Source organism: Colletotrichum tamarilloi (genome assembly GCF_030869305.1).
Source record: "Colletotrichum tamarilloi strain Tom-12 chromosome Unknown Scaffold_129.1, whole genome shotgun sequence".
Lineage (NCBI taxonomy): Eukaryota > Fungi > Ascomycota > Sordariomycetes > Glomerellales > Glomerellaceae > Colletotrichum > Colletotrichum tamarilloi.
In genome coordinates, this window is record NW_026849512.1 from 71,619 (window position 1) to 88,242 (window position 16,624).

Below are 16,624 nucleotides of genomic sequence, written 5' to 3' on the forward strand. Positions count from 1 at the left end.
GCGATCTGTCAACATCTCTATCCGTACAATACGCCCAGACCACACACTACGCAAACCCGCATCATTACCTACGAATACCTACAGGCTACCACAGCACGGAGTAGAGGCTTGGTCACTTCAAGATTCGGCTCCTGGCCGCCGAGGAAAAGCAACAACGTTCCATCGTGACCGCGAGAACCACACCGTGGCCGAAGCCCGAAACGCCTCCTCCATCTCCTGGTCGCTCCTGGTGCGACCGGTTTCGGGACCCAGCTGGCCCAGGCACGGTTTATCGCGCCCGCCCACCTTCCGGCCCCCTTGATGATAACTCACAGTCGTTGTAATAAGGTGAGAGCGGCAGTGGGAACAGGGGCCATCTCTTCGATATCGGTAGGAGTATTCTACGGACCACCGGCGGTAGACTCGTCAACCCGGTGCCTCACGGGCCTTCAATGACGCGGCCACGGTGGAATACTCGGCTACCGCGGCAAGCATTAACGGTTCATCTCAAAATTGACGGTCCATTACTGGATTGACACGATAACGCTTACAGTTCAAAGATCGCCATTGACGACGAAGGAGGTATTTGCTACTAGTGCCCCCCGTCGCAAATACTACCAAATTACCAAGGCATCGCCAAACGCCAATACCAAGCCACAAAACACCAATGAATCTGTCTCGCTCCTGGGAGTATCGCATCGGCGCCCTTGAATGAAAATCAAACCAACCATTCCGTGCCATTACTCCGTCACTCGCTGGCTGCAGTATCGTGGCAACTTGCCCTTGGTCCAAAGAGCCGCCTCAGTAAACGCCAGATATATGCCCGTAAAGAACCAGAAAGCCATGACGACGCCGAACCCGCCCACAAGCTTGGCATCTACTATTCTGCCCACCACAACGTCACGCGTAGCGTTGTTTATGAGCAGCCAGCTGTATACTGGTACAAGCTGGCTGGCTTGCATGGCGATGGACGAATGCTGATGGGTAATCTGGGCCTTTTCTCGCTCTCGCTCTTCAATGGTGTCAACCATCCTCCAGGCGACTTGATTGTTGATCTTCTCCCAAGTAGCCTCGCACGCCATCGCTCGAGCCTGCGCGGCCATAGCCTCCCGACAGTCTCTGTCTTTGGAGAGGTACATGACCTTGTCGACAAACGTTTCCAGGTCGTTGGGTGATACAAGGTATCCCGAGCGGCCATTGTCGATGATATCGCTTGGCCCGCCCTCATCGCGAGCGACCACCGGAACGCCGCTTTCCATGGACTCCAGGACGACCAAGCCAAAGGTTTCGGTGACGGAGCAGTGGAGGAAAATGTCGCCCGATGCGTACGCCGTCGCCAGGTCGTCTCCGGTCTTGAACCCGGCGAATATGACTTTGCCTTGGTCCCTCAGAGGGTCAAACATCTCGTGAACCTCTCTTTCAACTTCTGCATTACGGTTCCCGCCCACGACATAGAGCTTGAAACGGAGGCCCCTTGCATCGAGTTCCTTTACTGCCTTGGCGAGAAAGTCGAACCCCTTCTCACCCGCCACCCTGGATACACATATCAGAATGATCTCTCCATTCGGTGCGATCTGCTTCCTCAACGCCTCGTTTCGCATTTCTGGTCGGAACACCTCTGTTTTGACGCCTCGTCGTAGCACCTCAAGCTTGGAGCTCTGGACCCCCTGGGCCTCGAGATACTTGCGCACGAAGCGTGAGGGGTAGAAAATGGTCTTGATTGACTCGTGCTGGAACAGAAAGCTCTGGACCATGGCGAAAGCGAAGACAGCCATGGTGCTGAAGGGGTGAGGGAAGAGGATGGCGCAGTATCCGGCCAGGTCGGTCTGAAAGTTGCAGATCACCGGCACCCGTCTCTCTTTTGGCTGTTGTTGGAGCTGTAGCATCACCTGGAAGCCCAGTGATGCCGGCGAGGCGAGGTAGATCAGGTCGGGCGGGCTGTCCGACCCAAAGGTCCTCGCGAAGAGGGCAGATACTCGTACTGGATAAACGACAGAGAGCTCAGGGTTGAAGGGCAGCGGGTATCCCTGAAGGCGCACTTCGACCTGACCGTCATCTTCTGTTGCCGGAGAGAAGGTGTTGTGTTGGGTATGGTTGTGTGGCGCCACCACGGCGACGAGTGCGCCGTGGGATCGCAGGTGCTCGACGAGCATCAATGTCGTCCGGCTGACGCCGTTGACGGGGCCAAAGGATTCTGTGCAAAGCAGAATGCGCTTTCCTCGTAATGATGACGGGAATATGGAGTTGTTGTGGGCTGGGTACCGCGGCATGGTGCCGTAGCTCTTGGGTAGAAGAGGTTCTGCCATTGCCAGTGGCTACGATGCCTAGGCCAGTTGCAATGTTAGCTGGATTTACACTTCCATCACAGGGCCTGCATCTTACCGAAGAATCACTCGAAAGTCTCGCAGCGACGGTCAGTATGGCCTGCTAGGGATTATTGCGGAGCTGAGAAACCGCAGGTCTTGCGTGCAGTGTAAGGAAAATGATGGCGTTCGCCGAGTATGAGGAGAATGCGCCGTAGGCGGCGCTTGGCCTTCTGATATCTCCTTCGCCCATGGCTGCGATGTTCGGACTGCAGAAGATGCGTACAGGTCAAGCGATCTAGATGTCTCACCGTGCTAGGCGTACTATCACGCAGGTACCTGTGATGATGTGCGGCGGGGGAGGGGCAGACGAGACTCGAATGAAAGAGCCTGTCGATGTGTCGCGCTGGACCACATGGCAAGCTTCTCTGGCCGACCGCGAACGTAGTGGGGGCGGGGCAACTCATTAAAGATTGTCGGGTGCATCGCTGCAGGGTCCAGAAGCCGATCCCGGTTGCTTGTGGAATTGTTCCCGAATCATTCTTCTTTGATGGTTGGCGCCTGTGGTTGAGACTGGTGAGACCATATCACGGGAACTATGAAGTGACCGCCCTTTCCTTGACCCCGCCAGATATTTGGAGATTGTGTATATGATCTCTTCATGTCTATGAATATCTGGTCGATATTCCAAGTCTGATATGCACATCTAAAGCCGCATAGCTGAGGGGCAAGGATTGATATCGAGTCCTTGATGACGATCAACGATGGGATCAAGCAAAACTACATATGCATATATGCTTAATTGGGCCAGAGAACCCACGCGCCAAGCCTTCGACCTTCTCGTTCTTATCTTGGAGGGGAGACCTGTTTTCGTACACAGCTGAGGCGATACAAAATCACAAATCGCGAGACATTAGGTCAACAGCCAATCAGATGCCTGGAACGCGGCACATTTCCGCTTCGGTGGATGAGAACCAATCAGCGAAACGGCGACACCTTTCTTGAGTTACAAACACGATCGAAAGGTCACATTTCTCAGTTGTCTGTGAAAGATTGCCCACATGACAAGTTTCTGATTCATACACATGGGAAAAGGTCGTCGAGAAGGCGAATCGCGGGCTGTATCTAGATGCCCGTGGCCCCTCCGGTTGGGTGAGGTTTATCGGCAACCTCTTTTCCACGATTTACACATTCTGGTGTAGATTCCACGGCTATCTCGCCCAAGCCTGACGAATCGTGGTCTGTCGCCCGCACGATTGGATCTTTGCGAGGATGCAATTCGCTGAATTCCCATCACCCATGCCGGCTCGAAGTGCTATCAGTTGGAGGGGTCATCGTAGCGGGGTAGGGGCCATCGTGATGTTCTCGACGGAGATCTCATGGCCAACTGCCTTGATACTCGACGATAAGCCGTGCTGTTGTCAACTCGTAGCTATGCATTCATCGGTAACTCGCGATACGCTCGGCCGTTATCGGGATCAAAGTACAAACTAGCATTTTCGTCGACCCGACCCTACAAAGGTCATGTCGACGCTGCCATTTCTTATGTTCAGACGTCGCATGAACTCTTTGCCTGAAGCTCTTTATGCCCTATTACACCTCCAATCTACATAGGATCCATCCCACATCTAGCTATAACCTCCATCTCCCCCCCAACCTACATCACATTCCCGGAAACCGGCAACTTTGACCGCCGCGCCGCGTCTCCTCAATCACCATCACTCTACATTGACGCGCGTCAAGCTCTTGAAGCTGATAAAGGGCTCATTGTTCATCGTTCATCACTGGCTTTTAGGTCAGTAAAAAGCTCGATCATCAGACGGACGGTTGCTAAATCGAGCACCAGCGCGCCTTGAAAAGCCACGTCAGATCTACAGCCAGACCGGTTCGTTCCCGCACGGCCGCCACCGTTTGGGGGACCTTTCCTAATTGATGATAGTGAAACGAACGCCCTTTTTTTTACCATCGGACGAAATCACCAGCCAGCTAGCCGGGCGAGTTTGGCTATCGTGCTTTTCGGATTGGAGCGATTTGGGGGTATATACAGATCGGGTTTTGGAGACCAGAGAGAGCGATAGCTGGGACAAGGTCTGCTCAAATTGCTTGATTACGGCTGTGACAATGGTGGATATTTACGATATCAACGTTGTTCTTAGGAATGAAGATGTGTATGAGCGAGCGGCGTCTACGGTTCCAACGACACCTGAGGGAAGTTGCACTTTCAGTCCTGTTGTCAGAGCGGCGAGCCAGCTGGTCATTGAAGGCGAAGAAGCTGGCGAGGATGTATTTCCTCAGCTCGATACGAAAGCCGAGGAGGTGAGCTTCGCGGGAAACAGTGGCAACGGTCCGGTTCGCAACATCTGTTGTGTAGGCGCTGGCTACGTGGGTAAGTCGCAATTATAAGATGCGTAATCCTATGAACTCAGGAAATTGACCTTTAGTGCAGGGGGGCCTACGGCGGCGGTTATCGCGTTCAAGAATCCTAACATCCGCGTCACGATCGTGGATAGAGATGAGCGCCGGATCAGGAGGTGGAACTCGAAGCATCCTCCCATCTACGAGCCTGGGCTACGAGATATTGTCCGAGTCGCCAGGGACGGTACCAAGGAAGACTCAGCATCTATCTCCAGCCATCACGCCAGGCCGGGACACTGTGAGACTTTTTCGCCATCGTCATCAGTCACATCTGAGTGCGGAAGTCAATGTGGTGAAAATATCATCAGCAACATCTCGGTGCCTCCTAGGCAGCCGAATCTCTTCTTTTCGACAGACGTCTCGAAATGCATCTCAGAAGCGGACGTGGTCCTCATCGCGGTCAACACGCCGACGAAGACGCGGGGTCATGGCGCCGGCAGCGCGACGGACATGGCGGCTTTTGAAGCCGTCACCGCCGAGGTGGCCAGACATGCACGACCGGGCGCCATCATCGTAGAAAAGTCTACCGTGCCATGCCGAACCGCGGAGCTTGTGCGAGAGACAGTGAGTCCACATCATCGATGAGTGAGCTCACAAAATACGTCAACAGGGTAGCTAACGCAGCACCTCCCACAGCTCGCCGCCCATCGACCTGGCGTACACTTTGAAATCCTCTCCAACCCGGAGTTCCTCGCCGCAGGCACAGCCATAAACGACCTCCTGCACCCAGACCGCGTCCTCATCGGCGCAGACACGACGCCCTCGGGCCATCGCGCAGCCGAGGCGCTGGCGAGTGTATACGCTGCCTGGGTCCCCCGCGCACGCATCCTCACGACAAACGTCTGGTCATCTGAGCTCGCGAAGCTAGTCGCCAACGCGATGCTCGCGCAGCGGATAAGCAGTATCAACTCCATCAGCGCAATCTGCGAGCGGACGGGCGCGGATGTAGATGAAGTTGCTGCTTCCGTGGGCCGGGACCCACGTATCGGGGACAGGTTCCTGAAAGCGGGCATCGGTTTCGGGGGCAGCTGTTTCAAGAAAGATATTTTGAGCCTGGTGTACCTTGCCGAGTCGCTTGATCTCGACGAGGTGGGGGAGTATTGGCGGCAGGTGGTCAAGATGAACGAGTACGCCCGCGAGAGGTTCACGAGGCGCGTGGTCAAGTGTCTGAATAATACCCTGGCTGGGAAGAAGATTACTGTCCTCGGGTATGCTTTCAAGAAGGATACGTCAGATACGAGGGAGTCGCCTGCGCTGGAGATTATTCGGGCGCTGTCGGAGGAGGGACCACGGGAGATTGCGGTGTTTGATCCGTGCTGTAATCCTCTCGTGATTCAAGCGGAGATCCAGCAGTTCTGTGGCCCACAGACGACAACGTCAAAGGACGACAGCGGTGGCCCTGGACCCTTGGTTGTGTACGGGAACGCGTACGACGCTTGTCGTGGTAGTAACGCGGTTCTCATCACCACCGAGTTTGACGAGTTTCGGAACACGGGTGAGCTCGGCGTCAGGGATACGCCGGGTTCTGCACCTTCTGATCCTTTTTCTCCTCACGGAAGCACGACATCGCGGGCGGCGGAGGGGGCCGGTCAAGAGCTTCAGCAGTCGGATGTAAGACCAGCGCTGGGCAAGGGGGAGATGGGCGCGGCGACTTTGGATGATCCACTCGGGCGATACGTTGCTGAGCCTGCTTGTTCGGGAGATTGCCCGGATTGTCGGGCGGAGGAGGAGGACTGCAAGGTCTCGGGACTTACCAGTCATGGACCGGGGGCGGAAGAGGGGCAGACGGCCAAGGAGAGGGTTGACTGGGAGAGGGTGGCGGGCGATATGCAGGTTCCGAGGTGGGTGTTTGATGGGAGAGGGGTGATTGATGCTGATGAGATGGCCAAGCTGGGGGTTCGAGTTGAGAGTGTTGGGAGACGGGGGAGGAGTTGAGCTTTGCTCTTCTTATGGGGACTTATGGAAGAAGTATAAACTATATCTTACCTAATATTCTACGAGACAGTTGAGAGTTGTAAAGAAAGCCACCATCAATAGAAGCTATCGTAATACACCATGAGCTCAGTTCGCACGAGTATTAACAGCTCGATAACCACGATTTAGGAACCCATCCTCTAAGCTAGCGATAGCTATTTAGAGACTGACTCAAATGAAAAAGGCAGAACTAGTGCCGACATGAACGGAATAAAGTCCGCGAGCACCAGCAGCTGCGTCCTAGAAGCTTACTTCGCTTACCTCAATGCGCATCCGATACGTGTGCCCTTCTCTTCGTCCCATCCTCAAGTTGCCGTTTCACGTTGAAAACTTGAGATATTTCTTCCTTAGCATCCAAAAGGAACTCCTCACATCCGGCTCGCGAGTTCGTCTGAGGAGCGTGCAGGAGGGAGATTGCGGGTTCTAGACTCGGAATGCTCACTATGAGCTGCGCTACATGCTAGCTTTACTGCTTTCTCATCTTCCCACTGACTGCTTTCTCTCACTGCTCATCATCTACCTTTACGATTATCGGCTACATCATTTTGACCACAAGTTCAAGCAAGCAAGGACTGTTTCAAAACCTCGCGGGGCACTAGTAAAATAAACATCAATAGGCTCGTCATCAACGCAGAGCCTCAGATACCAGCTGCTACGTGCATCAACCGACTCTCCTGATTCTACCATAGTGGACTGTTTCTGATCGCCAGCGTCCCCATTCCATGGGAAGCATTGAGAGGATGGACCATGTCCGCGGCCATCGTGATGCATTGCGATTGGCGAGTCGGCGCGGTCTGTTCGCGTTTCACGTTGCACTCTTCCCACCCAGCGCGCACGAGTCTCGAGTCTCAGTCAGGAGTCCAGGACTTGGGCACTGGGGTTAGTGAAGATCCGTGGATAGAGGGATAGAGGATGTGGGTAGGGATTGTGCTTCCCTTGTTCCCCTCCTCCTAGCCTCTCCCCATGCGATGGTTTTGTTTCCGAGACATGTAAGACGAGTCGTTCGAACCCAGATTTTGCCAGTTTGGGTATGAAGCCGTCTTGCGCTCCTCACCAGCTCACAATCTCCCACGCACACTACCCCTTGTGCCCCTTGTGCCTCATCTTGCCCCCCCTCCTGGTCCACAACTTTCTTTTAGAGTATTCTGCACCGTCTTGAAGCTTGATAGGCTTGCCGGCGCGCGCCGGGTGGCCAATTTCGTCAGGTCCGGGGTAGTAAGCACTGGGAGTGTTTGGTTTTCCTTCCGTCCAACCTTTTTTCCCTTTCCCCTCTGAAGCTTGAGCTGCCGTTTCATCCATGTCTGCTGTGTGCGGGAAGCGGCTGCGTCCTGAGTCTGAGGATCTGGTGTGTGAGAGACGGCGTGTAGGGAGAGATGTGACTGTCTGATATAGGTGTTGGGGCTTGGAGTACCTATTTCTCCTTTGGATGATGTGCGGATGATCTTCTTTCTATTGATTTGCGTGTGCTTGTATCGTGACTTTGCCATAATTCTGCGACCAGCGAGCGAAAGGAGTTGATTCTCCTATGTGTCCTTCGATACCTTCTCATTGACCTTGAGAGTTTTCAATCCGTGCTTTGCGGAGCATATTTAGGATCGGACAGGATGAGAGGAAAAGAGGCATCAGTTCTGGTCTTCTCGGGCCTCGCGGTGCTAGCGGGCGCCAGAGAAGTCCAGGTCGACGACGTCCCCGTCGAATGCGCAACAATATGCGGGCCCATCGTCGAGCTTACTTTCAAATGCGACGTTGACAATACCTTCGACGAGCTCAAGAGACTGAAGAGGAGGAAAGTCGACGCACCGCAATACAAACCGCCGCCAGAAAGACGACAGGCGAAGAGACCATCACCAGCAGGCGCACACGGAGTCGTTCGCCGCCACCACCACCGCAGACCAAACCAAAACGACGCTGTCGAGGCATCGACACCCGGCCTAGACGAGCCTCAAGCTACAAATGTTGCACAACAGCCTCCTCAAGATGCGCAACAACCTGCCCAAGACGCACAGCAGCCGGCCGTGGATGCCACACCTGGCTTCATTGCCACGCTGCCCTTTTCTGCCCCCGCACCGGAGATTCCGTTGAGCACGAGTACGCCGGATGCCCAGAACACACCTACACCCTCGGCACCGCCTCCTCCTCCACCACAGGCGACGCCATCAATAGATCCTCCGCCACAGGTACCGCCGCCTGTGCCTGTCTTGATCACATCCACTGTGTTCCTGACTGTGTCGGCGCCGACGATACCCACTCCGGCGCCGCCACCGCCGCCTCCACCGGTACAGGCTCCCCCGCCCGTCCAGGCCCCACCTCCGGTTCAGCCGCCTCCGGTGATCACAGCCCCGAGACCTCAACAACCGCCACCACCTCCTCCACCATCATCGACGTCAAGGCCCGCGCCTCAGCTACCTCCAGCCCAACAGCCGCCGCCACAGCAGCAGCCTCAACGTCCGCCACCGCCACCGCAAGAGCAACCCGCTCCTTCATCATCTCAGCAAACCACACCCCCGATGCTCCAGCCGACACCACCACAGCAGCTTCAACCTCCTCAGGCGTCTATGAGCAACCCGGCTGCGATACCCATCATGGGACCGGGCTCGGAGAAGCAACCGGATAACAAGTCGCCTAACGACCGTGAAGAAGCCGAGAAGCAGTGTACTTGTTCGAATAAGAGCTTCGACGTGCAGTTGCTGGCTGGGCTTTGTCAGAGTTGTATCCGGAAGACTGGAAACCGGGCAAACAGTGAGTGCAGTATTCTTCTACTACTCCTTACCGTCAAAAGAGGGGCTTGGTTGGTTTCGAAACGCGGACTAACGGGAAATAGACCTGGACTTCATCATGAAGGAGTGCAACTTTGTGGAATCGACATACACGCCTGATAAAGATCGGCTCGTCGATAACATCCGCGTCGTCGCAGAGAAGCCGTTTTTGACGTCCAGCGGAAACGTCATGGCTGACGCTGGTAGAATAGGGGCTGGATGCGCTGCTGCTATGGCAGTGGCTGTTAGTCTTGTGGCTGGGATGGCGATGCTTCTCTAAAGCATCGTCGCGCAACTTCTCTGGAGTGGGAATGGAGTAAAAATAATGATCTTCTGGGTGGATCTAGTTGATGGCCTGGAGTACGGTCTCGCTGATTGTGGTTTGTCCAGTTTGGAAAAGAAGAAGAGAAGACTTAGGCTTATCTAGTCGTCACGACCGACTTCAGTAGGCTAATAATGAAAAAGGGACCCCGCGCTATGTCGCAGGCCTATGAATTGAGGTTAATGTTCGCGTAAGCTCGCACTGCTAAGTTGTTATTAAAACATGAAAGCAATGGTAGTGTCGCAGAGCAACAGCCGCCAACTCGCGTCAACCTGTGTGCTAATCTGTCCTTTGTCACCTTCATATCTGGATCGCAGTTGAGATAGTCAAACCGCTGGCATTGTGGTGGATGATCCGTCTTGCCTCCATGTTATTTTACTCAGCCTGGACGGATTGCTAGAGACGAGCGACGAAGACTCGACGCTGGTCCGCAGAAGCAAAGGAAGAGGCTAATTGGCTCAGCTGAGTACTTGACCCAGAGATGCTACACCCGAAGCATGTGCCCAAAGACGCCGACCAACTGGGGTTTTTCATGAACGAGAAGGTCAAAAAGTTGTATCACTAGGGTAGACTGGTCAATCACCATCCTAGTTTGAAATATGGCAGCCTGTTTCTACCGCATTTGATGCACCTTCATCATGTGTAGCGACTCATTTTTTCCCTGGGGGCACTTCGTCAATCGGGAAACACATCCCTATCACTGGCATCAAAGTTCCTGAGTCTTTCAAACTTCGATCCAGATCGAAATGGTTATGTAGACGTATTAAATCAATTTCCGGCACTTATTGGCTCCCTAGTTCTCGGATGAAAGTTTGAGCGGGGGAGACGATGGAATTCCGCAGCAGTTGTCTAGCTCATCAGGCAACAGGATGCGGCCACCCTATTCTTGGCCGCTGGTTTGCATTGCCTCGTTTCCGCCTCCCACCACAACTATAAGTATCATACGAATGCCCTCCGAAATTCTGTCCTGCTAACTGGCATCAATTCAACTCAATTTCTTCTCGTCTACTCTCTTCTCGTTTTCCCCCCTCTTCTAGTTGAATCTCACCAATTGTTACACTCGTTCAGGTTTCGTAGTTTCCCCACTACAGCCAACTTGCCAACACACTCATATCAGCGAGACCACGAAAGTCATCCAAAATGTCAGACATTACTCACAACAAGGAGTACCATGTGCGAGACTTGGCCACCCGATCCGTCACACTCTATCCCAGCAGTGCCCAAGTCGTGAGGGACTTGCGCAACCTACAACTGAAGGTGAGGATACCTGTGTCCCCTGCGGTGTCTCGTCCCACAACTAATGAAGAACTAGCCCGGCGCTAACGAAATCACCATATTCGGTCTTACACCCACAATTGATGAGTCTACAATCAAGGTAGATGGGGCCGGCTCAGCCATCATCACCGACATCGCCATTGAGCTTATTCCCAACCGCGAGAGCTTCCAAGATGTCTATCCTGACTCTGATGACGAAATGTCGGATGCCGATGTTCCTCACGAAGAAGACGGAGAAGATGAAGAAGAATCGGAGGAGAAAGAACCGTCGCCCCTCGACAAAGTGCGAGCCCGGATAAGACAGCTGAGAGACGAGGAACGCAGCGCCAAAGAAGTAGTCGAAAGCGCAGCCAATCGTCTCAAGATCCTCGATGCTCACGGAGCTTCACTCGAGAGCAAAGAAGGCGTCAACATCGCTGACAGCATCGAAACTTACCGAGCCGAGCGAGAACGAATCTTCCAAGACCACGTGGCCGGAGTCACCCGCGGACAGGACAACATGAAGCGCCTCAGCATCGCTCTCAAGCAAGAAACTCGGCTTGTGAAGAGAGAAAAGAGAGAGGCGGCAGACGCGACTCGTGCAATGAAGAAAGCCCGGAAGGAGCGGGACAGACAGGCGCAAAAGGATGCTAGGGAGAGAGCGAAGTTGAAGAAGGAGAAAGCTCGGATTCGGGCGGAGCGGGAGCGCTTTTGGCCCAAGTTGTGTTACTCTGTCCGGGTGTCTCTCGAGGTAATGGCTTTCACCCCATCATCCTCTCGTCGTACATCGGTGTCGAGTGAGACAGCCCAGGCCTGGACGCCAGCTTCTGAGAAGACCGACGAGGGAAGAGACATCAAGTGTGACTTATCACTGTCATATGTGACATCTTCCGCATTCTGGGCTCCAAGCTATGACTTGCAATTGTTCACCACAAACAACACGGGCACACTGTGCTACGACGCCCGCATCACCAACAAAACTTCCGAGACGTGGAGCAACTGCAAAGTTATCCTTTCGACTTCTCAAGCCACATTTGCCGGGCTCGAGAATGCCATACCCACGCTCAAGCCTTGGAACATCAAGTTGGCACCAAAAGAAGGCAACGCAAACGGGACGGACATCCTTTCCAGTAGGGAGGAACGCCAGCAACGAAGTGAATGGTGGCGTGCTCAACAGACGAAAGCACAGCCCCAAAAACCTCGCAATGATTTGTTCGGCGTGGACTACAATAATGTCAGCAACAGCGCCACGAATCTCGCGGATTACCAGAAGGGCCTGATGGTACTTAACCAAGATTCCAAGCACCGACGAATGATGTATCCAGCGCAAGGGCAAGGACAGTCACAGCACCAGGATCAGATACAGGCGCAAATGCAGGCGCAACAGATGCAGGTGCAACAGATGCAGCAGATGCAGCAAATGCCACAAATGCAGCGAATGCACCAAAGTGGATCAGCTCCTTCGCCTCATCAATGGAGACCTCAGAGGACAACTCAAGAGTTCATGGGATCCGAAGTATCCGAGGAAGACGAAGACCTCGATTTCCAAGAATCTACTATCGAAGAGACGGGATTCACTACAACCTACGACCTTCCAGGTACAAAGACGTTGCCGCCTCGTCCTACGGCATCCAAGCAGCGAGTCGCTCGTATCAGCTTCTCCAACATCGCCTTCAGCCATACCATCATTGCCAAGTACAAACCCGTCGCCTACCTCAAATCGCGAATTCGCAATAGCAGCCGCCTGACATTGCTCCGGGCTGAAGCAGGTCTCACTCTCGACGGTACCTTCATGGGCCGCACCCACTTGCCGCGCTGTAGCGCCGGTGATGTCTTTTCCCTGGGTCTCGGCATCGACCCGGCGATCAAGGTCAACTACCCCAAGGTTGACGTCCGACGAACGACGACAGGGCTCTTTTCCAAGGAGAACAGCTCCGTGTACAGCCGCAGCATCACCATTTTCAACTCCCGTGCTTCGGCGGGTAAACCCGTCTCGCTTCTTGTGCTGGACCAGGTTCCCGTGTCGGAAGACGAGCGTCTCAGGGTGGATGTCTTGGCACCCAAGGGGCTTGTTGTCGACGGTTCAGGGGTCTCCACCGGGCAGCCCGCTCGCGAGAGTAAGCAGGATATTGACTGGGGCCAGGCGACGGCAACGTTGAAGGGGCGTCAAGGCCAAGTGGAGTGGCAGGTGAAGCTCAATGCTGGCAAGGCTGTGAAGCTTGGCTTGGAGTATGTCGTTGCTCTCCCCACAGGAGATTCGGCAATGGAATGTTCATAGCCGTCACTTGGCGATAGTTCCAGAAGATTGATTGACGAGGTTTGCAGGATGGAAATGTCAACTTCTTGGGTCCATGTGTGTAATGTGGAAGTCTTTTGGGCCGAGAGTTAGAGTCTTTTCTGGGCAGCGTATGTGCTTTACTTTCAGTGGAAGACAACTCTCCATAAAGAATTATATGAACTGTTTAGAATCACCTTCGGCATTGTAAGATCATCGTCACGGCGAGGTCGAAGCGGCGGATTCAATTGCCTACAAAGAAGCACCCCCAATACAGTTCCAGCATACGACAAAGCTTCATCGGCACGTCGCCGAATCGACCCGCCGGAAACTTAAGCCGGAGAAAGGGTCTAGAAGCCTTTTTGGAAGAAAACAAAAGCTCTATTCGGATTAGACGTTACCCGACGGATTATTACCCTTTGCCTCCCCAGCCACCTTGCTAACAATGCTAGCGTAATTATCGCCGACAATGTCAAACAAGTCGGAGATTTCGAGCGGAACCAAAAGAAGGGTGGGCATTTGATACGGACCAGAAATTGACTTCGGACGGAATTGAGACCAATGGAAAGTTAATCAGCTCTTACCTAATGTTTCGACATTTCCGATTCTGGCATTTCGTGGTAAACAAGTTGCTGCCAATCATCAGACCAGGCCTTCCAGGCCCAGAAGGTCCGAGTCCTGGAGCGCGCAACTTATGCCTCGCATCGTTGACGATTCTGGTATTTTGCAATTCTTGGGCGTAAACTATAGGTAGGCGAGGGGTTATCAAAGAGACATGATCGCAAGTTGAGTCTACGGGATGAGGTGATGGCCTCCCTACCTTGGGTTGTACTAAAACAGAGGGGGACGGATAGGGGGCGAGGGTTGACGCCTTGGCGCAAGGACTTTCCCGCAGGGCTGTACGGTACAATCTCAATGGTCGCATGAATCTGTCAATCAAACGCTTTTATTTTAGATCTTTCTATTCATATGATTTGTTTCCGCAACTCAGTGCTCAGCCCCCAAGATAGACCTCGAAACCGACTTAGCAACTAGCTATACCCTTATTCTCCAAACACCATGCGGCCTGCTGGTAATTAAGTTCCAAGTGTCTCATACAATGGTAATTCTCGACGCCACCTGAATGAAATCCAAAGCTACTCAGTCTCGACTTTCAGGACAGGGGATTTTGAACGTTCACCACGACGAGGCCGGCGGCAAGGTCGAGGAAACAAATTGTTTCGCAGTCGCAAGTGAATTTTCTTGAAGTGTTCTCTCTGCAAGTCGTGTTAGCCCAAGTTTTTAAACAAAGTTTACTTTCGTAAACTGAATATGTAACGCGAAGTAAATGCGGGCACAACGTACCATATTGTCTTTTCGACTGAAAATTCTCCCACAATCTTGATGGGGACACTTGATCGTCGGCCTGTGGGAGCCCATATGTCGCTGATAGTCTTTTCGAGTCGCAAATCCCACACCGGCATTCGCACAAGGCTTCTCCGTGCAGAAGAAGTACTTGTCGTGTCCACGAAAGTGTTTCCTCAGGTCGCACGCACGCATGAATACGCGTGAGGATCGACACCCCTCAAACTTGCAGCGCCAGTTGCCGCTGGCGTCGAGATAACCCATCCGACGAAGGTCTTCCGGCTCCCAGACCTCCTCCTCGCGTTCCTCTCCCGGGCTCTGAGAGCCCTCGCTGGAGCTCAAAAGCTCCCAGCTGGGCGACGCCACCGCTGCTTGCATCATTGGCGGTGTTGAGTGCGCGAGAATATGCGTGTTGCTGGCCTCGACCAGATGGTTGGGATCGTAGTGTGACATGGCGCCGGAGGTCGTGCCTAGATATGGCAAAGGCTGATAGATGGAGGCGACGGAATCTGGATGCAACGTGGGCTGAAACCATTCTCCGGTGTAGGTAGAAGAAGGCCCCATAGTGTATGAGCAGTCCATGCTTCGCGGCTCAGCTTCGGGGTAGGTGCTCAGTTCGTTGTGGCTGTTATGGCTGGGACCGTACTGCAAATATGGCTGCTCCATGGTGCTTGATATTTTGTCGTGTGTTGCAGAAAAAGTTGCCATCCAGTAGACAATCTCGAGACTAACGGTGATGAATGATTTGCACAACGTATGGCCGCAACGGATGAATGTCGAAAAGAGGCCGATAGCTCCGAGTTAAAGAAATCTGTCTACCGGACGAAAGCGACGGAATTGTCAGCCGTGATATATATCTGGTGGTGATAAACTCTATTGTAGAGCCCTTGTCAATAATATCGCGCCGGTATAGTCTTTTGGGGGTGCTGTTTCAGCAGTACGTACTGGATCTACCCAACTCCCACAACTCTCGGCACCCTGCTTTTGGCCGCCGAGATGTTCGGCCCCGGTGACGCCTGGGCAAAATTGTCGGCAGCAAAGCGTGGGTGCAACCACACGGCAATTATTCCTTTGGCCTCGTTGTAATATCACTAAGTGGTGTGGCCCATGAATGGGCTAGCCCGGTTCCCCCGGTCCGGGATCTCCCCCGTGAAATGACGCTTGGATTCCCCAGTACCACGGCTTGACAGACTATGTAGGCTAAATCCTCTGTCAATGTCAGTGTGTTCACATAGGGCTCGAATCCATCTCCCTCGAGTGGATGGATTTGAGTCCGAGGGCAGTATCACCGTAGCATCAAAGTGACACACTAAAGCTCGTAAACGACTTGAAGAATGAGAGATATCTATGTTCTGCAAACTTTGAACCACGTCGCACCATATATCGTAATACTAAGCATCTTCCTTTGAACTCATTGATGATGTTAGCCCTTGTCTACTACTGGACGTAATTGGATCAACGGGCTTTTGCTGCGTCATCATGCTCATATACAAGAAGCACAAGCCGTTGAATCTTGTTAACCGATTTCTTGACTTCGATCCATCTCTGTCAATCAAGTGGGCCATTTAATCGACATTCATTGAGATACCGGAATCTGCGTCCGGTGCAAAGGAGCCGTCTTTACACTAACCCAATTTGATGAAGATCAAGCGAGAAAATTCCACTTCCAGATGGGCCTTCTTACCAAGTTTACTCTTTCTCAAGATATTCTTGGCATGAAATTGGAATCCAGGAGAAGACTAACTAGAAGCAAGCAAAGCAGCTCAAAGATGCCCTGCCGACGTCCAACATAAATAAATTAAGGTAGACAGCGGGTACATTGACTACATCGAGACTCCTCAAGCAAGGGTTCCTTACATTAAACGCTATAATTAAGTAAATATGGATGAGTCGAAGCAATAATGTTGCGGATTAGAGGCAGTATCTTGGGGGGCTGAATACCATTTTGATCAGAAACTCGGTTTCGCATTCTATCTCGCTGAGCATTGCGTGCAATCGTCAC

At 53.1% G+C, this 16,624-nt stretch overlaps 5 protein-coding genes across 5 annotated transcripts; 3 read left to right on the forward strand and 2 right to left on the reverse strand.

Moving 5' to 3' along the window:
• Positions 1-719: 719 nt before the first annotated feature.
• On the reverse strand, positions 720-2,285 carry CTAM01_14651 (glycosyl transferase group 1; the record flags this gene model as incomplete). The annotated part of the gene is made up of 1 exon (XM_060530650.1): positions 720-2,285. One exon carries the CDS (start codon positions 2,283-2,285, stop codon positions 720-722), a length of 1,566 nt encoding a protein of 521 aa, XP_060374788.1.
• A 2,118-nt stretch (positions 2,286-4,403) lies between these two features.
• Positions 4,404-6,632, forward strand: CTAM01_14652 (nucleotide sugar dehydrogenase; the record flags this gene model as incomplete). The annotated part of the gene is made up of 3 exons (XM_060530651.1): positions 4,404-4,668; positions 4,729-5,261; positions 5,334-6,632. 3 exons carry the CDS (start codon positions 4,404-4,406, stop codon positions 6,630-6,632), a joined length of 2,097 nt encoding a protein of 698 aa, XP_060374789.1.
• Positions 6,633-8,275: 1,643 nt separating this feature from the next.
• Positions 8,276-9,707, forward strand: CTAM01_14653 (uncharacterized protein; the record flags this gene model as incomplete). Its single annotated transcript, XM_060530652.1, has 2 exons — positions 8,276-9,410; positions 9,493-9,707. 2 exons carry the CDS (start codon positions 8,276-8,278, stop codon positions 9,705-9,707), a joined length of 1,350 nt encoding a protein of 449 aa, XP_060374790.1.
• Positions 9,708-10,889: 1,182 nt separating this feature from the next.
• CTAM01_14654 (uncharacterized protein) lies at positions 10,890-13,281 on the forward strand (the record flags this gene model as incomplete). The annotated part of the gene is made up of 2 exons (XM_060530653.1): positions 10,890-11,006; positions 11,062-13,281. 2 exons carry the CDS (start codon positions 10,890-10,892, stop codon positions 13,279-13,281), a joined length of 2,337 nt encoding a protein of 778 aa, XP_060374791.1.
• A 1,133-nt stretch (positions 13,282-14,414) lies between these two features.
• Positions 14,415-15,288, reverse strand: CTAM01_14655 (C2H2 type zinc finger protein; the record flags this gene model as incomplete). The annotated part of the gene is made up of 2 exons (XM_060530654.1): positions 14,415-14,534; positions 14,623-15,288. 2 exons carry the CDS (start codon positions 15,286-15,288, stop codon positions 14,415-14,417), a joined length of 786 nt encoding a protein of 261 aa, XP_060374792.1.
• Between the last annotated feature and the right edge of the window lie 1,336 nt (positions 15,289-16,624).